The 17,368-nt window shown below is 47.7% G+C and overlaps 10 protein-coding genes across 10 annotated transcripts; 6 read left to right on the forward strand and 4 right to left on the reverse strand.

Moving 5' to 3' along the window:
- The first annotated feature begins 5 nt into the window (after positions 1–5).
- ASPWEDRAFT_564199 (uncharacterized protein) lies at positions 6–2,013 on the forward strand. The gene is made up of 6 exons (XM_040838286.1): positions 6–545; positions 607–1,182; positions 1,260–1,314; positions 1,370–1,432; positions 1,486–1,597; positions 1,655–2,013. Exons 1-6 carry the CDS (start codon positions 405–407, stop codon positions 1,971–1,973), a joined length of 1,266 nt encoding a protein of 421 aa, XP_040687882.1. The 5' UTR covers positions 6–404; the 3' UTR covers positions 1,974–2,013.
- On the reverse strand, positions 1,654–3,590 carry ASPWEDRAFT_42141 (ketopantoate reductase family protein). The gene has a single exon (XM_040835718.1). The coding sequence runs from the start codon at positions 3,296–3,298 to the stop codon at positions 2,054–2,056; it is 1,245 nt and encodes a 414-aa protein (XP_040687883.1). The 5' UTR covers positions 3,299–3,590; the 3' UTR covers positions 1,654–2,053.
- On the forward strand, positions 3,489–4,304 carry ASPWEDRAFT_42143 (Sas10/Utp3/C1D family protein). The gene has a single exon (XM_040835719.1). The coding sequence runs from the start codon at positions 3,765–3,767 to the stop codon at positions 3,987–3,989; it is 225 nt and encodes a 74-aa protein (XP_040687884.1). The 5' UTR covers positions 3,489–3,764; the 3' UTR covers positions 3,990–4,304.
- A 1,220-nt stretch (positions 4,305–5,524) lies between these two features.
- ASPWEDRAFT_69933 (uncharacterized protein) lies at positions 5,525–6,392 on the forward strand. The gene is made up of 3 exons (XM_040839084.1): positions 5,525–5,892; positions 6,004–6,250; positions 6,311–6,392. Exons 1-3 carry the CDS (start codon positions 5,681–5,683, stop codon positions 6,341–6,343), a joined length of 492 nt encoding a protein of 163 aa, XP_040687885.1. The 5' UTR covers positions 5,525–5,680; the 3' UTR covers positions 6,344–6,392.
- Positions 6,393–6,819: 427 nt separating this feature from the next.
- Positions 6,820–8,417, reverse strand: ASPWEDRAFT_29373 (UBX domain protein; the record flags this gene model as incomplete). The annotated part of the gene is made up of 4 exons (XM_040833265.1): positions 6,820–7,945; positions 8,003–8,121; positions 8,176–8,228; positions 8,336–8,417. The coding sequence occupies 4 exons, from the start codon at positions 8,415–8,417 to the stop codon at positions 6,820–6,822; spliced, it is 1,380 nt and encodes a 459-aa protein (XP_040687886.1).
- Positions 8,418–8,660: 243 nt separating this feature from the next.
- On the forward strand, positions 8,661–9,645 carry ASPWEDRAFT_113743 (cytochrome oxidase assembly protein SHY1; the record flags this gene model as incomplete). The annotated part of the gene is made up of 3 exons (XM_040828429.1): positions 8,661–8,901; positions 8,972–9,481; positions 9,536–9,645. The coding sequence occupies 3 exons, from the start codon at positions 8,661–8,663 to the stop codon at positions 9,643–9,645; spliced, it is 861 nt and encodes a 286-aa protein (XP_040687887.1).
- Positions 9,646–9,904: 259 nt separating this feature from the next.
- On the reverse strand, positions 9,905–11,686 carry ASPWEDRAFT_184729 (uncharacterized protein; the record flags this gene model as incomplete). The annotated part of the gene is made up of 5 exons (XM_040832041.1): positions 11,476–11,686; positions 11,174–11,423; positions 10,661–11,096; positions 10,055–10,606; positions 9,905–10,004 (listed from the first exon to the last, which is right to left on the reverse strand). The coding sequence occupies exons 1-5, from the start codon at positions 11,563–11,565 to the stop codon at positions 9,905–9,907; spliced, it is 1,428 nt and encodes a 475-aa protein (XP_040687888.1). The 5' UTR covers positions 11,566–11,686.
- A 538-nt stretch (positions 11,687–12,224) lies between these two features.
- On the forward strand, positions 12,225–13,569 carry ASPWEDRAFT_42146 (uncharacterized protein). Its single transcript, XM_040835720.1, has 5 exons — positions 12,225–12,654; positions 12,713–12,890; positions 12,951–13,049; positions 13,099–13,151; positions 13,198–13,569. Exons 1-5 carry the CDS (start codon positions 12,303–12,305, stop codon positions 13,377–13,379), a joined length of 864 nt encoding a protein of 287 aa, XP_040687889.1. The 5' UTR covers positions 12,225–12,302; the 3' UTR covers positions 13,380–13,569.
- A 178-nt stretch (positions 13,570–13,747) lies between these two features.
- On the forward strand, positions 13,748–14,821 carry ASPWEDRAFT_29377 (RNA-binding protein; the record flags this gene model as incomplete). Its single annotated transcript, XM_040833266.1, has 3 exons — positions 13,748–14,264; positions 14,326–14,554; positions 14,608–14,821. The coding sequence occupies 3 exons, from the start codon at positions 13,748–13,750 to the stop codon at positions 14,819–14,821; spliced, it is 960 nt and encodes a 319-aa protein (XP_040687890.1).
- A 600-nt stretch (positions 14,822–15,421) lies between these two features.
- racA (putative Rho GTPase Rac) lies at positions 15,422–16,349 on the reverse strand (the record flags this gene model as incomplete). Its single annotated transcript, XM_040828462.1, has 6 exons — positions 15,422–15,482; positions 15,533–15,765; positions 15,818–15,998; positions 16,066–16,124; positions 16,200–16,232; positions 16,317–16,349. 6 exons carry the CDS (start codon positions 16,347–16,349, stop codon positions 15,422–15,424), a joined length of 600 nt encoding a protein of 199 aa, XP_040687891.1.
- Positions 16,350–17,368: the final 1,019 nt, after the last annotated feature.

Here is a 17,368-nt window from a genome sequence, read left to right on the forward strand (position 1 = left end):
CTCATAAACATGGGAGAATGGATATAGAGGTGGTATGACATTGAAGTTCTGGAGGCAGCGGAAGAGCTCCGGGTGGCACGTGCGGCGGACATGCGATGCCACCACCGATCGATATCAATATTGTCTTCTTATATCGGGGTCGAACGGGAAAACAGCAACTGGAATGCGACAATTCACAATACCAGCATGCTGTAGGAGATATTCAATCACTATAAGAAAGCAGCTCTGGTCCGGTATCGCAATCTCAGCTACGACTACTTGTTATCAATCTAATCGCTGTTGTGGGATATATAAGAGCATAATCTGCTAAAAAATCAGATCACATTCTTTTACCGATTTTTTCAATTTATTCTCATCTTCTGCAAATTCACAATTCTAAAAATCAATTCATACCAAACTCCAAAATGCAACCAGACTGGTGGCCCGGAGAGGTTCATGATCAATTCACAGAATGGGCCGCTTCCCAAGGAATTGTCATGAATGGAGTCGCCCCGGCGAGATTTCCAGGTCGCGGCTTGGGAATGATAGCTACTCGTAATATCATGGTATACCCAACTGCTATCTGGTTGCCCGAAGGCTCATATGCTGATTATTCTGCGATATAAGAAAGATGAAAAGATAGTGATAGTGCCATTGGATGCCATGGTGACTTCTCAATGTCTTCCTGAGGCATTTCGCAGGAAATTCCCCGAAGGGACCTCCACCCATGCATTATATGCTGCGTTTTTCACCCATGGGGACCCAGAAGATCTCGAAAAATACGAGCTCTGGAGAAAAACTTGGCCTCACCCTCAAGACTTTGAAGACAGCATGCCCATTCTGTGGCCCCAGGCCTTGCGAGCCTCCAACTCGAAATATGACAGCCACTCGACTCAGTCAGTTCTTCTTCCTCCATCAATATCCGGCTCTTGGGATGGAATCCCCAAAAATAGGGGTGGGCATGAATACGACACTTTCCATCAAAACCTGCTTCCCCAGCAAGAGAAGAGACTTCATGATGCGTGGAGTACTGTTGTGTCCGTTTTTCCTGATACAGATTGGGATACCTTTGCATATCACTGGCTCATTGTCAATACGAGGAGTTTCTTTTATCTGATGCCTGGTGACGAGGCACCAGAAGACCGCAATGATGCCATGGCACTATTGCCATTTGCAGATTACTTTAACCATTCAGATGTGGCAGTAAGTCGCCTTTTTCTTGCTGATCTTTCTGTCAACTGCATTGCTTTGACCCAAACAACGTTTCTGACGTCGTATAGTGTAATGTGAATTTCGATGGTGCAAACTACGTCTTCCGGGCTACAAAGAATTATGGTATTGACCCATCTTTGAACATTCTTTCTCATTTATATCTAACATAAGTTTACAGAACAAGGAGAAGAAATATACATGAGCTATGGAGCTCACCCAAATGATTTTCTGTTTGCTGAATGTGAGAAATATATAGCCCGAAAGCCACTATTCTGCGTTGACTGACATGAGTAGACGGGTTTTTCCTCGATGATAATGAATATGAATCATTATATCTCGATGATATTATATTCCAAGATTTCGACGCATCCCAGCATGAGGAACTGGATTTACAGCAATACTACGGGTATGTAAGCCTTTACTGATTTGTTTTTCTTTCGATTGCTCATCCATGAACCACTAGTAATTATCAATTAACTGCCACTGGCGCCTGTTTCCGCACTGAAATCGCTGCCTGCATTAAGTATATGACACGCAGAGACTGGCGGAATTATGTTCTCGGCCATTCCATGAAGGGTGTTGACGACAATAAGACCCAGGCCACTATCCAAGAATGGATAAAGATTTATGCCAAAGAGGCGGATAGGAAAATCGCCACTTTGGAGGCTATGAAATCCAGCGGAGAGAACCAGATACATAGCGGAAAGATTGATATGCTCCTGAAACGATGGAAGCAGATCAAGCATCTCTGCGACGAAGCCTTGAAAGCTGATTCCTGCTAAAATACAGGGAAGGACTTGTAGATTGAAGCTGGTTACCTCTCAGATAAGGAAACCCACTGTCTTGTCAGGAGATAAACACATCAACCATCAACCTCAGAACTCAGATCCACCGGAATTGCCCCGGATTCTCTCTGCTTCAACATATCTTGTTTGGCAAGCACCATTTGCTTGATCATGTAATTGACTGCGCATTTGATGCCAAGTTCCTCGCCCCTCTGTATGATGTAGCCATTTATATACTCGATTTCCGTTACTTTCCGGCCCTGAACGTCCTGCAGCATCGAGCTGCTATTCTTTGCAGTCTTGTTTGCGAGCTGAACAACCATTCGTCGCAGCCTTTCAGGAGAGAAACGGAATTCAACTCCAGGAATACCCTGCAATTCAGGCAATGCGCAAATTACACTGGAGATTTCAAGGAGAAGAAGCCGCATCAGACGGGTGAAGCTATAATTGTAAAGAAGCTCGCCGTTTCCACACTCCAAGATGGCTGTTAACGGGTTGATCACGGCATTCATGGCCAACTTCTCGAGTTGATATTGCAGAAGAGAGGAAGGGGTTTCTGCGATAGCAACAAGCGGCGGTGTCAATGTCAATGTGCGCAGCAAATATTTTGTTGTAGGAGCCCAGTCAGTCTTTTCATCCGCTACTACTGGAGAGAGAGAATCACGAGATGGAACAGGACTTAGAATCGTCGTGCCAACTCCCGTGTGAGCCACTTGGAACGAATCTTTGCGCAATAACCCATGTGAGAGAACACCAGACATATAATTAGGACGCTTGAGTGGATCTGGGAAGACCTTTTTATTGAGTTCTTCAATCGTCCCCATGCCGTTTTGAAGAAGGAGGACCGTAGAGTCGCGCGTCAGTCGGTGACTGACAGAACCCAATGCTTTGACAGTCATGTTCGCCTTGACGGTAACAATCAAACACTCGATATGCTCGTCATCTTCCTTTGATTGGGCGAGCGACTGTTCGGCCTCAGCCTTTAGGGCCTTTTCGCTGAGGTTGTTCTTATCCTTTTTTGGGGTGCCATTTTCATCAAAGTACGGCAACGAATGCCATGTTTCACTGTTCAAAACATCGATATCAAACCCCGTTTTGATGTCGTCTAACCCGTTTGTATTGATTGCGAGACACTTCTTCTTCGCTAACCAATGCCGGTAAAGGTTCGGATTATGTAGCAAGAGGGTCATAGGCGGAGGAGATGGTCGCGCGGCCAATGAGTGGGCAATGAATGTGCCTACATTCCCAAGCCCAAGTATATGAATTCGCCCTGATAGCCGACTTCCCCCAGCTTCTTTTGATATTTCTTCTGCATCCTGCATCCATGTTGATCGGGATCGAGTAACAGTCCATCGGCCCAGTTTATTCCCTGTCGGAAGGCATAGTTCGTATACACCGGTCCGCAACAGCGGACGGCGCCCTAGTATGTACAACACTTTGAAGGATTGACGGGGAAACCCCGATAGATGATGCGATACGTGCAGTCGGCGTCGGAGGAACAAGATATGGAAGGCACGGTGTTGATTAGATTCGCATTATGGAGGTTTTCAAAAAGTCAAAAAAAAGCAGCCCAATGTAGTAAAATTCTAAAAAGCTTGCACGAAGCAAGACAACAATGCTTGGAGTGACGATTTATTTGGATGCAAATGATGTAGTTTTAGGAGACGCAGGATCGAAGCTGTAGACCGCCCCACTCACCGCCCGAAGATAAAAAATCGACATTATCCGCCAAAGAATTTCTGAGGAACGAGGATCCATTCATCATCACTTGCAACTTTTATAACAACAATGGACCCAGTTGATTTAATGCCGCTGCTTGAGCAGCTGGACGATAATGTCGACGATTTGGAGGAGGCCCTTCAGCCCATTCTGGAACGCCAGGTGTCTGAAACGTCAAAGAAATTGCCTGTTCTAGACAAGGCGAAACTTCACGTTTTGGTCACCTACGCGCTGGAGTCACTTATCTTCTGTACGTGTACTTCTGAATATGTCTGGGGGTTTCTGATTTGCTAACTTTTGTCAGCTTACTTACGTCTCCATGGCGTGAACGCCAAGGAGCATCCGGTATTCAGAGAACTGACGAGGGTGAAGCAGTACTTCGAGAAGATCAAGGCATTAGAAACAGAGCCAGAAAAACGAACTATGACACTTGACAAACAGGCTGCTGGTCGATTCATTAAACATGGTCTTGTAAGTTTGTTATAATATCCTCCTTCAATTGGACTGATCGCTCATTTGTCTCAGGCTGGGAATGATAAAATAGATCTGGAGCGGAAAGAACGGGAGGCAAAGGAAAAGGCACGCGCTCAGGTCAAAGCGTCGTTGCTAGCTAAAAAAGCGGCATCTGAGAATTCTTCCAAGGATCCGTCCAGTCACTTGGGCTCAAACTCAGAATCCGGACCCGATAACGGTGACTCCGACGATGAGGAGATGGGCGTAGACTCAGCACCAGCTGCTCAACCTACTGAAGCAACTCAGCCAACACACTCTGAAAAGAAGAGGAAAAGCAAGGCAAAACATGAGGGCCCAAAAGCCCCTAAGCAAAGAAAGAAGCAGAACAAGGAAGAGCGACAAGAGACAAAGAAAGAGAGAAGGCAAAAGAAGGAGGAAAAACGAAAGGCCAGAAATGCGAAATGAAAAGGGTCTGGATAGTACTTAGGACTGTATGCCTACGAAGGCAACGAACAGGTTTCTTCAATATGATCGGCTGGCTCCGATCTTCATGGCTTCACGTTGGACTGCCGCCAGCTGGGGTTTGGTAGACTGGCCGATCTGTCAGCTGCATCAATCACTGATACCTCGAAGGGTCTCTCGACGCCTTGTCCATAATCATGGCGATATGAGGTCATATATTGGTGATTGCCAGCCATAACCCACTGCGCTGTTTCAGCACTTGACAACGTGTATACATTATTTTTCTCATTGGATACCCTTAGATTACTTTGGGAATTGGGCGGTTAATTAAATTTAGATAAAAGTTGCATTCTTTACTTTGGTTTCTTCGTATAGTAAGCATCGAGCATCGATAAAGTCAACTTTAGATATCAAATAGAGGCCCACAATCAAATGACGACATATGCTGCATGTGATGACATGATCTTATTTTAGATTCAGGATAACTGAGGCATTAACAAGCAAATATCCATCCTTATGAACAAGTGACTCATAGTTGATGTTCTTCGGACCGGATAACGGAGGTCATGGGGCACTGCAGGCACTATATCCAATCCACATAGTGAACTAGAAGCATCGAAAACTCAGAATTATTGAACGAGACTAAATTGGCAGAGAATATCTTTGCATGTCGAAAACAGCACTGGAGTTAAGAAGCGAAAAACATGCGATAAACCGTAAAACTCAGGCACCTCAACGGGGATATCCAATGTCCGGTATCTGTAATATCCGTAATCTTCCCGGTATTATAGCCGAGTTTCGCTGTGTAAGTTATGCACGTATTGTATTCCCCGGTAGTTTGCTGGTCTGATTACATAACCCTGGCTTTCCACCAATCACAGCCTGTATATTTAGCAGCTGCATCGGAGTTTTCGTCCTTCTCCGCCGACATTTCGAGCTTCTTCTTTCTTTTGCGCTTCCGACATATATCAAGCCCCAAATCGCCTTCTTCAACTTGATCTCGCTACTATCCACTTTTCATCAACTTCTTATCACTTTTCTCCTCCTACCATACACCCATAACCATCATCATGCCTCGTCAACGCCGTGGTGCGCCTACTCCTGCCCGCAGCGCTCCCACCAGACCTACTGCTGCTCCCGCTAGACCGGCCGCTTCTCCCTACGGCCAGCAGCAGGCGCAGCCTCACTCTACTGCTGCTCACCCCCCTCCTCAGGCTCAGCAGGCTCCTCCTGCCCAGTCGCAGGGCCCGGGCCTTTTCGGCCAAATGGCATCGACCGCAGCGTAAGTGATGTTCCCCCCCTCTTGATCTGGATATGGTGGCAACTACCTGAAGAAATGCGGGATTTTGGCATCTACCAGACCACGTTTACAATGATACTAACTTTCATGTAGTGGCGTCGCTGTCGGTTCCTCTATCGGACACGCCATCGGTGGTATGTTCAGCGGTGGCTCTAGCGCCCCTGCTGAGCCCCAGCAGGCTGCCCCTGCCCAGCCCATGGACTCTGGACTGTACCAGAGCAACGCCGCCAACAGCTCGTACGAGAACCCCGCCTGCCAGACCGACGTCCTCAACTTCCGCAAGTGTATGGATGAGCAGCAGGGCAACATGAGCATTTGCGGATGGTACCTTGACCAGCTGGTATGTTGACGAGTCCTATATATCCTTTTCCTTCTTTGCAGATGCTAACAAACCGAACAGAAAGCCTGCCAGGCTGCTGCCAAGCCATACTAAGCATTTGCTCTTATCTTTTTCTTTGTTCAATTTGTACTTTGGGTGAAATAACGGCTTCGGTGCAATGATGGGTTCGAAACAAGTCCGGCTGGACTTTGCGACGATGGTTGAATTGTATTTGCATAGCGGCACTATCCCACTCTACTGTATACCATTCTCCCTAGGGAGTCACGTTTGATATTATAATTGGTTTTTCGACCTCCCATATACTTAGGGTTGGTCTATGATATCTAGATGAAGAAAAAAAATACTTAAAACAGACGACAAAAAATAAATGGCCCCATTCCACTCTTCCTTCGTTGCAGGCTCGTAAAATAAAACCGATCCTCTTTTTCAAGGACCATAATTTTCAAAGCAAAGACGCACGTGTCTCACAGTATTCGAACTCCAGGGATTAAAGAGTAAAAAGAGCCATAAACGCCATACTACATGGTTTCAATCTTATTGGCCGTCGGGCCTATTTCGAGGCTCGAAATTCAGCTAAAATAAGAGCTGTCAGCAAGTTCCAAGACGTTGGTGAAACACCATAGATTGCCTACCTGGTTCCCGTTATAAAATTCATTGTCTTTCTGCGGTTGGTCCCTCAAAGTTCTGATATTGGATCCTCGAGAGGCAGCAGGACGCGGTCTCCGAGCAGCATCACCAGATAAAGAGCCAGTAGCTGCCGTAGTTTCAGATGAAGGCGATGGTGCTGTTTGTCCATACCCGAGGAATGAGCCTACCAGCCCTGTCGCGGTGCCGACTGCAGAGGAAACGAGATCGTACGTGGCATACGCAGCTCGCGCGGGCAAGCTAGATGATGATCCAGTATACGCCTCCGTATAAGACTGAATAGGGATCATGACCAAGTTTGCCGTTGAACCTAGACTAAGATCCTCAAGAGTTTGCTCCTCTTCGGCAATAGTGAGAGTTCGATTTGGCAGTGGCGTTAGAATGTGCTTCAAATTATAGGGGCGTGTTTCGTCCCCCATTTTTTCATCAAGCCAGGGCCGGACGTGGCTTCTGATCGTCTGGGAAGGGGTGAAACTAGACCGGACAGAGCTCCCATCAAATAGTCGGACTTGAAGACGATATTGTTTGGGAAGCATTGGCGTGGGGGCTTGACGAACTTCTGCAGGTTTGCTGGTGTTGCTAGCAGATCGAGCAGGTTCTGAAGCCTTCGATGTTGGCTTCTGCTTCTGAATGGGCGTTTTCTTAGCATTCTTCTCACTCTTGCTGGCACCCTGGTCCTTCTCTTCTTTCTGCTGCGGACGCTTCTGTGGCAAAGAGCTCGTTGGCTTGGCTCGAGGATGGGAAGGCTCCGCAGACTCTACCCGTTGTTTCCCAGTCCGTATACTCCCATCACGCGGCCTCTCTGTGGATTCTTGTGTCGCAATATTTTCTGGCGCAGGAGTAGCTGTAGCTGGAGAGGGGGATGTAGCAGGTATAGGTGCTGGCGCTGTAGAAGCTTGGGTTGTACCACCGGTCTGGGGACCATCCTGTGGCGGAGCTGTTGAATCTCCTTGAATAGATGGTTTCCTATCTTCGAGAACAGCCGTCAACCGCTCATGAAAGTCCTCCTTGGAGATTTCGGGCACAAAATATTCGCGTAGCATGCCATTTCTATAGCACCATGAATTAGTTCTACTATACTAGATTCTAGGGGCATGCGCCACTTACCTAATAACGACAACAGCCGGAAATTTGATAATCGGACAGAAAGAAGTCAAGAAGCCGGCTTCCTGACTCCCTGCCGTGAGCCGCAGCAGGACAGATTTGGCCTCGAGTACTTGCGCAAACTGCTGGCCACGTTAGCCTAGAACCTGGGCAGCAAGGATTGGACTTTACAATACATTCTCATCTGCAAAGTACTCATTTTCCCATTTATCACTCTCTGGCGTATCATCTATTGCATCCGATGGTGGTTAGCCCCTAGATGAGACAAAAGTGGCAAAGATGTAGAGCTGTCTGTACACAGGAGCTAGGTGATGATGCGGGGATCGACAGACAAACCTCGAACGAAGCAGATGACGGCCTTTGCTTGATTCAGAGCGAGAGCAATGCCCTCTTGAAGGCTTCCCTGAAAGAACATCATGATCGCCTCATATTTTGGGGGAAGCACAACACCAAGCTTGTAGTTGGAGAAGTACAGCTTGCTTGTCTTCTTGTCGGAGCAAACCGTTGGGTCCTCCGATCACGAGCCAGCGCCAGTTCCGCCGGAGGAAACCCCGTCAAGAATAATACCAAAACCCCCCCCCCCATCGCTCACAATTGAACCAAAGTGTTCCCATTGATCTCGACATTTTGTACATAGACCAGGACAGGTCTGCGATTGACCATGCGGTCTATCTTTTCTGTCCTTCAACGGACTGCAGCAACGCCGTGGCAGTCGTCGTCACGGACTGTTCGGAGTCCTGCCCTGAAGCTTGATTCGATTTGCGCCAGATGTCGTCGACAGCAGATTCGCTTCTACAATGGCCAGCAGATGGCAGATGATCCCAGATGGCTCTCTGTCGTGGATAACCCCGCAAAGATTGTCCGTACCGGTCGGAAACATGGCCCGGGTCTCATTATTCTCGGTATGGTTATACCTGTGTTGTTGCGCAAATAATCTGCGATGGATGTATTAACTAACATGGCTATCTATAGCTCTGATTCCTATCATTTCCTTTGGTCTGGGTGCCTGGCAAGTTCAACGTCTCGATTGGAAGACCAAGTTGATCGCGAAATTCGAAGACCGTCTCGTTAAGCCTCCTCTTCCATTGCCCCCACGAGTCGACCCTGATGCGATCTCCGAATTCGACTACCGCCGAGTCTATGCTAAAGGTCATCTGCGCCATGACCAGGAGATGCTTATTGGGCCTCGCATGCGTGAAGGCCAGGATGGTTTCTTCGTGATCACGCCTCTTGAGAGGGAGGGGGAGAGCACTGTACTGGTGAACAGAGGCTGGATCTCTAGAAAATTGAAGGACCAGAAGGATAGACAAATTGGAGTTCCGCGGGAAGAGGTGATTATTGAGGGTTTGCTACGAGAGCCTTGGAAGAAGAACATGTTTACACCGGACAATAAGCCCGAGGAAGGAAAATTCTATTTTCCTGACATTCAACAGATGGCTGAACTGACGGGCAGTCAGCCGGTGTGGATTGAGCAGACAATGGGTAAGCTAATATCCTAGCAAATCTAGTCGACATGGCTGACCATCAATCTATCAGTTCCCGACATGCTCGAGTTCATGGACAGGGAGGCCAAGGGTATCCCCATTGGTCGTGCGCCCGAAGTCAACCTGAGAAATAACCATGGCCAGTATATTCTCACATGGTAAGCATATTCTTATACGCGCAAATTCCATCCATAGACCAGCAAAGTCTCAATGCTGTTGTCCTTGGTAAAATTCTTGCTGACCCTCAACAGGTTTGGCCTGTCCTTTGCGACATCAATCATGCTATGGATGATTATCCGGAAAAGACCCAATGAGGCTACTCGCCGTGTTCGTCAAAACCGGAGCTGGTCCTAGGGTCTTACTGCGCATTGGTTGGCGGCGTTGGGTGTTCTTGTTGGTTGGTGTACGATAAATCAGTTGTTCATGGTGGCATTGCCAGTCTCATGTCCTGTAGTAGTTCCTTGGGCAGATGCTTCTGCGCGAGAGAGAAGATGGTGGTTGAGTTATTGACATGACGTTGTCTACTTTTGTTAGCATCGTGTCTGGGACCAGAAAGGATCAAGCGACTCACCTTCTCATCAAAGCTGTAACATCGTTTTCATCGATGGTTTTGCGCCCTGCGTGCTTGGAATACGCAGTCAGGTCTTCACTCACTTGCTCGAAATACCACGATGATGCTTGCTCAATTGCAGCCAATGTCGTCTTGTTGATCTTTGCCTTCGATCCGGCTCTTGCTCGCGCAAATCGAATAGCCATCTTTCGGACCACCCCGGCAGGCATGTTAGGGACAGGGATGCCATGGCGAGAGAGTTTCTTCTGCTTTGAGCCTGGAGTAATGCCTTCTTCCTCTCGCAGCCCACCCCCGACGATCCCGGGACTTTCGCTTAGTGAAGCACGACCTGGGATATTGAGATCCAGCCCGAAATCTCCAGCAACAGCATGGTCGTCATCGTCATCGTCGTCGGAGGGCATGCCATTTGCCTCCGGTTGTAAATCCATTGCAGGCAGCTCAAACCCTTCGTCGTCATTTAGAACAACCTGGTCCGCATCATCGGCACCGGGAGGCGGAGGAGAGGGGAAGTTGAAATCAAAGTTGAACCGTCCCAAGTCTTCGGTTTCTCCTCTGTATAACATTAGCAAGAGTTGTAGATAGGAAACACAAGATCAATGTACTTACCCTCTATCGAAAGCGCCTTGGCTAACGACGGTATCCTCACCCTCGTCGCGTTCCATAGCCGTATCATCGCCGCCTTCCGACCCGCTTTCTAGCCTAGTTGAGTCGCCAAAATTCTCACTGAGTCGTGGACCACCATAGCTCATCATGGATAATCGTGTCTTGTCACTCTCGTTGGCAGCCCGGCGAGGATACTCGACCGACACCTGAGTGAGGTCTTCTTCCTCAAATGCTAACGAGAGTCTGGGTGGCGGTATGTCGGGACTCCCTTCCTCAACCTCCTCTACATCTTCCAATGGCAGGGATAGTCTTGGTCGTTCTAATGCAGGCTCGTTGTCTAGCTCTTCGATCTCATCCCTTTCTTTTTCCTCTTCTTCCTCTTCGGGCTCGGGCTGTTCTTGTGGCGACGATTGAATCGGCTGGGTTGTAGGGGCGAGGGCTATTTAACACCACTTCCGTTAGCAAAAATTTCTCCTATAGCACGAATCTCATATGCATGCATTGTATTCATCATACTTCTTCCTAGATTCCGTAGGATGTCAAATGTAGTTTCCCTTTGTACCCGCCCGCTCCTCCGACGGTCCCGCCCTGGCGTGTTTGCTGCGCGTCGCTGCATTGCACGAAGTCCGTACGGTGTCGAAGGAGCAGCACCAGCTCGATTCCGTGGTGTGAATCGCGAAGCAGATCGGTTTCCGGATGGCGTGGTCGTTACATTTAAACGGCTCGGTGTAAGAGGGTATCGCGTATGGCCGGGTAGACGCTGAAGCTGTACGTATATTTAGTTAACATGAACATATCGGAAATTGAGAGCTACAAACCCCAGTGAGTGTTGTGTCTCCTACCGGGGTGTTTGCCCCAGAACTAGAGTCTCGAGGTGACCGACGGCCACGCGGTTTCGGGGTCGACATTGTGCTAATAAAAGGCCGACCCGGGACAATTGAATAATATGAACAAGATTATTAGAGTCACATGCCACTGTAAATCAATCGAGCATTCGAACAAAGAAGACGGAGATTGGCATGAACGGTGATGGTTGATGGAGGGGTTTGATGGAACGGAGAAGAGCGCGTCTCATCGACCATCGTCAGATACGCAGTCTTGGCATTGCTGCTTTTAGAGATGATCCACAGCATGGATGCTCATTCAAATGCGATTCATACTAAATTTACAGCTGTTTATTTGGATCAAATATAGACTCAGAAGCACTCATAGACTGATAGATATTGCCCAAGTGATATTGAATTATATTGTAGCCCTAATGCTGTTCTACTCCGTACATACAGGCGCATTTGCGGTTTAGATGCTTTGCACGACTATGCGAACCACTACCACTGGCTAACCAAGGTTCATAGAATGTAATAGTTTCCATCAAACAAAGATTATTTAGTATCCATAACTTCATATAATTCTTAAGCTCGACAAGATATTCCCAATGAACAGTTCCTTTGCATGCTGCAAATGACGCTTTCCCCAAAAAGGAAAATTGTCAACGACCGGCTGTATCCACTCTCTGATTGGCTTCTCCTTATCGATAAGCGCCGCTGATTCAGCGAAAAAAGTTGCTCCGCGCAAACTTGAGGATATCAACGGAGGATCTGGATCGCCATTATTGTTCATTCGAAAGACTTTTTTTTATAAATCCAAAATGGCTGAAGGTAATAACACATCTGGTCTCGCTGCCAAGGTGGACAAGAAGCGCAAGAGGCAGGCAGAGCAGCCATCGAAAGAAGAGCCCAAAGCTGGCGCAGACCCATCACCCGCCAACAATGCGTCGGAGGGTCCCAGCAAGAGACAGAAGATGAGGGCCAAGCTGAAGCAGAAGCACAAGGCCAAGGCTGCCCTAGAAGTCGATGTTACGCAACAGGAGCGCAAGGATGGAATCGATCAGTCCATTGGAAAGATGGATGGTCGATTACTCGCCGATTATTTTGTGCAGAGAGCCAAAAAGCTCAACAAGGAGTTGACGGCTATGGAATTGGAGGATCTTTCTGTTCCTGGTATGTGAGCCCTTGACTTGGAATTGTTATCTTGGGAATGTGAACTGACAGATTGCAGACTCCGTCTTTTTCGATTCATCATCCTTCGACTCGTCGCGGTCATTGGAGAAGCTCCCCGACTTTCTCAAGGCATTTAACCCCAAGGGGATTGATCTGTCCAAAGCCTCGGAGGAAAAGGGTACTCCGCATACCTTGGTGGTTTCCCCTGCCGCCCTCCGAGCAGCCGATGTAGTGAGGTGAGTAAACAGCCTGCAAAGGCCGTCAGAATCCAACAAGCAAATTGACGGTTTAAACAGATCTCTGCGAGGTTTCCAGAACAAGGAATCTACAGTTGGAAAGCTATTCGCAAAACATATCAAGCTGGAAGAAGCCAAGCAGTTCTTGCAGCGAGCACGGTAAGACAAGCCCTGTCCTACTACAAACGTGGAGTCTAACATGATACAGAATGGGCCTTGGTGTTGGAACCCCTGCCCGACTTTCTGATTTGATCGAGTCTGGTAAGTTGCTCAACCTACGTACAAAAGACTCTGGCTAACCATACAGGTACTCTCAAATTGAACGAACTGGAACGCATTGTCATTGACGGATCCTATATCGATCAAAAGCAGCGGGGTATCTTTGACATGAAAGAAACACATCTCCCACTGCTGCAGTTGCTTGCCCGGCCAGAGCTCCGCGAACGGTATGGGGCGAAGCAAAAGCCAGCTCGGATTATTGTGTTTTGATTGCGGTTTAAAAAAAAGAGTCGGCTGGCGTAATAGGAATTGTTTATAATGATCTACCCAATAGCATATCATACATAAAATAACATTGCTACATCACATATCTCCTACATCACATTTCTCCTACTTAAACAGTTGAACTCGCATGTGCTGATAAGCCGATCTCCGCCTCACCGCCTCGAATCCGCCCGGCAGAAACTAATTTTGTCCGTTTCCGCCCAATTTTTCAGCGTCCCTCGAGATTTTTTTGTTTTGGCAAGAAACTATTCAAACCGTCAATTTCCATTTTCTCGTATTCGATCCTTGATTATCTTTACCCGATAATACAATTTTATACACCCTTTTCAGAAAACCCGGTTTAATCGGAAAAAATGAGCGACAAGAAGCGCAAGCTCGCTGAGGAGGGTGTGGCCGAGCCTGAGGGCAAGAAGGTCAAGCAGGACAAGAAGGAAAAGAAGGAGAAAAAAGAGAAGAAGGAAAAGAGCAAGTCGCGCGATGTTGAGGAGGTGAAGCCCGAGGTTGAGGCTACAGAGGAGAAGAAGGAAAAGAAGGACAAGAAAGAGAAGAAAGACAAGAAGGATAAGGAAGAGAAGAAGGAAAAGAAGGACAAGGAAGAAAAGAAGGAGAAGAAAGAAAAGAAGGTGAAAAAGGAAGAAGAGGTAGAGGAAACCAAGGAAACACCCGCAGAGACACCGGCCGAAGACGCAATGGACGTGGATGTCGAAACCACCAAGGAAGAAAAGAAGGAGAAGAAGAAGGAAAAGAAAGACAAAAAATCCAAGAAGGAAAAGAAGGAAAAGACCTCGGAAACCGACACACCCACCGAACAACCAGCCGAGCAGCCTATAGAGCCTGAGCAGAAGCAAGCCAGATTCATTGCTTTCGTTGGTACGTTGGAAGCTGCTTCTTCACCGTGCCTATCTTCTCGACCCAGCTAACAATCATCCAGGTAACCTGCCTTACTCCGCCAACACGGAGTCCATCACGAATCATTTTGCAAAGAACCCCCCAGCCTCGGTCCGTGTGGCTACCGAGAAAGACAAGCCCACCAAGTGCCGTGGCTTTGCCTTCATCGAGTTTGACAACTACGACCGTATGAAGACCTGCCTGAAGCTGTACCACCACTCGACCTTTAACGATGGCAAGTATCCTCCCCGGAGGATCAATGTGGAATTGACGTGAGCATACCCCCGTTACACTTCTTCTGAATACAAAGCTAAGATACACCCAGTGCCGGCGGCGGCGGTAAATCCGACCATCGCAAGTCCAAGATCGAGGCCAAGAACCAGAGACTCGAGGAACAACGACAACGCTCCGCCAAGGAAATCCAAAGAGAGAAGAGAAAGAACTTCGACAATGGCCCGCAGGAGAACGGCGGTGCTGATCACGACCCCAACGACGCCTTTGCTGGAATCCACCCCAGCCGACGGAATCAGTTGAGATAGATGATGTGACGTAGAAAGTGGTATTTGATGGTTTGGTTTTTAAAAAGCATGTGACTTTTGAATGTATTTTGACTTTCGTACATACATACATAGAGGATATCCCTTTTTTTTCCTTCTTTCTTTTGTTTATTTTCTGATGTGGATAATTGGATCGATTCATGCAGGAACTACAAACGTGATGCGGCGGTATCTAATCATATATCCAGTGGTCAACTTGTATTTGCTCAATAGATACATGCATTCCAATGATCTTTAATTACGTCTAACTAATTCAGCAAAACCAACTCGCTTGAAAGCCAATCTGGTAGGAGGTTTGGTCGGCGTCACTATAACCCCGTCAAGAGACATTCATTGCGTCATATTGTATGGCATGTTACATGTTTATACTGGATTAAAAAAAGAAAAAGGGGAAAGGGGAGGAAAGGGGGAAAAAAGGGCATCCTGGCCATGCGAAATGAGACACCAGGACCGCAGAACAGAAGATGGGAGGGAGGAAACGGCGCAATAAACCAATCATGAAAGGAGGCGACAAAGAGAGCCCCAGCTACCCAGACGCCGTATTAGTTGTTTATATTATAGGTCGGAACAGAAGGAAAAGGTCTACAGAATCAAGCATTTCTTGCTCTTCGGTTTTGCTGCGGGTCGGGGGTTAAGAACGGCACTGAGAGGTTAGTATACAGCTGTATATACCGACGGAGCTCTCCAACATACCGAATAGCCTCGTCGAACACGCTCTTCAAATTGCGTTGTGTGAGAGCAGAGCATTCGAGGTATTTGTGTGCTCTGATTTCCTTGGCCACGGTAAGGGCCTGCTCGTATGAAACGGGCTCCATCTTTCTTGCCCGGAGGGAATCGGCGGTTGCCCGGTCGTCTCTCAGATCGAGCTTGGTTCCGACGAGAATGATGGGGACATTGGGGGCGTGGTGGTCGATCTCGGGGTACCACTGTAGAAATGGTCAGCTACGGGAACGAGACAATGCTGGCGGAGATAAGCACCTTAGCCTTGACGTTGTCGAACGATGGAGGGCTGACGATGGAAAAACAGATCAAGAAGACGTCGGTTTGGGGGTAAGACAGCGGTCTAAGACGGTCGTAATCCTCCTGACCGGCGGTATCCCACAAACCTAAGCTAATAGGTTTGCCATCCACCATCACACTAGCCGTGTAGTTGTCAAAGCTGCAAAGTCGGTCAAAATACAGGTCCCAAAGCTGCACAAGCGCACACGGGGCAAGGTCAAACGAACACGGTAGGAATATATTCCCCGGGGAAAGCGTTGGTTGTGTAGGAGATGAGCAGACATGTCTAATCGCGGGCGGCCCAGGTTAATGTCCATTCAATCCGAATAGGGAGGGGGAGGAGAGAAAGGAAGCCACTGACTTTGCCCACTGCACCATCACCAGTCACTACACACTGTACAAGGTCGCCTATTAGCCCGGGGTCTGGTCAATCTAAGGAGAGGAGAGCGCATGGAGGGGAGGAGCATTAAATGCGGACCTTCAACGATTGAGTAGCGGGACCTGACGCCATTTTCTTTGTAGGGTATCAAGCCAAAGATGTCCAACACAGGAAGAAAGAAAGCAATTGCGACGTGAACGATGAGTGATAAATACGGTAATCGATCGACACAAGTCCAAGGAGATTTGATTTGATTACGGGATACGCAGTGTCGATTGGGGGCGGGCGGAATCACAAAAGGGTATCTGCAAAGGGGAATGATAAAAGGATTAAAGTAAGTCAGAAGAACTCTACTGCAGAGGGAGGAGAAAAAGAGGAGAAAATAAAGACAAGGTCTAGAACTGAAGGAAAGGAAGAATTGAAGCAGGAGAGATGAGGTGGTGGTGCGAGAGACCAAGTGTGTGAGAATAAAGAGGGGGAGAGGAAGAACAGAGGTTGGGGGGAGCAGGAAATGGAGAGCTCACCTTGTATATAAAAAAGAAAAAAAGCACGTCGCTTAGAGCCTGAACCGGGGGGGTAGGATAAGAAGGAAGGGAAAGAAAATAAATATGGAGATCAAAGCAACAAGGAAGAATGATTGATCTGATGAGGGTTGAAAGAGAGGGAGAGGGAGAGGGAGCGAGAGAGGATCCAAAAGTACTAACGGTGGTCGTAGGGGGCACTAAGGGAAACGCCCAGGCGGGGGAGACAAGAAGATCGGCCGATGAGTGACAGAGAGAGAGGAAGAGAGAGGATAGTTTGGATGGATGATGAAGACGATGGCAGCAGAGGAATCGATCGAAATACGATGCAGAAAGAATCAATAATGCGACGACTTTTGGTGGTTTAGCCGTGGTTGGGATAGAATCAGGGGTTGTGGATAGACTACGATGATCTTCATTTATCCATCTCTACATCTACGAATATCTGTCTGCAAAGTGTAGTGGAATGATTCATGGCTATTATACAGACTATAGAGTAACCGGCAATGATAATTAAGACTCACCGTCTGAAGAACTGGATGGATCGACGGTGGAGCATGAAGCTGTCGGTTGATGACCAGCCTCCATATAATAATTGACGACATACAGGAATAATATTAAATAACCTCA

Source organism: Aspergillus wentii (genome assembly GCF_001890725.1).
Source record: "Aspergillus wentii DTO 134E9 unplaced genomic scaffold ASPWEscaffold_5, whole genome shotgun sequence".
In the NCBI taxonomy this organism is placed as follows: Eukaryota; Fungi; Ascomycota; class Eurotiomycetes; order Eurotiales; family Aspergillaceae; genus Aspergillus; species Aspergillus wentii.

Bases quoted from the DNA above. Each gene is read 5' to 3' on its own strand.
- ASPWEDRAFT_564199 (XM_040838286.1), top strand. From the start codon at position 405: ATGCAACCAGACTGGTGGCCCGGAGAGGTTCATGATCAATTCACAGAA. The intron at 1,183-1,259 runs GTAAGTCGCCTT...GACGTCGTATAG, and splicing joins TTAACCATTCAGATGTGGCA to TGTAATGTGAATTTCGATGG. The intron at 1,315-1,369 runs GTATTGACCCAT...ATAAGTTTACAG, and splicing joins CCGGGCTACAAAGAATTATG to AACAAGGAGAAGAAATATAC.
- ASPWEDRAFT_42141 (XM_040835718.1), bottom strand. From the start codon at position 3,298: ATGCAGGATGCAGAAGAAATATCAAAAGAAGCTGGGGGAAGTCGGCTA.
- ASPWEDRAFT_42143 (XM_040835719.1), top strand. From the start codon at position 3,765: ATGGACCCAGTTGATTTAATGCCGCTGCTTGAGCAGCTGGACGATAAT.
- ASPWEDRAFT_69933 (XM_040839084.1), top strand. From the start codon at position 5,681: ATGCCTCGTCAACGCCGTGGTGCGCCTACTCCTGCCCGCAGCGCTCCC. The intron at 5,893-6,003 runs GTAAGTGATGTT...ACTTTCATGTAG, and splicing joins CAAATGGCATCGACCGCAGC to TGGCGTCGCTGTCGGTTCCT. The intron at 6,251-6,310 runs GTATGTTGACGA...CAAACCGAACAG, and splicing joins GATGGTACCTTGACCAGCTG to AAAGCCTGCCAGGCTGCTGC.
- ASPWEDRAFT_42146 (XM_040835720.1), top strand. From the start codon at position 12,303: ATGGCTGAAGGTAATAACACATCTGGTCTCGCTGCCAAGGTGGACAAG. The intron at 12,655-12,712 runs GTATGTGAGCCC...GACAGATTGCAG, and splicing joins GGAGGATCTTTCTGTTCCTG to ACTCCGTCTTTTTCGATTCA. The intron at 13,050-13,098 runs GTAAGACAAGCC...AACATGATACAG, and splicing joins CAGTTCTTGCAGCGAGCACG to AATGGGCCTTGGTGTTGGAA.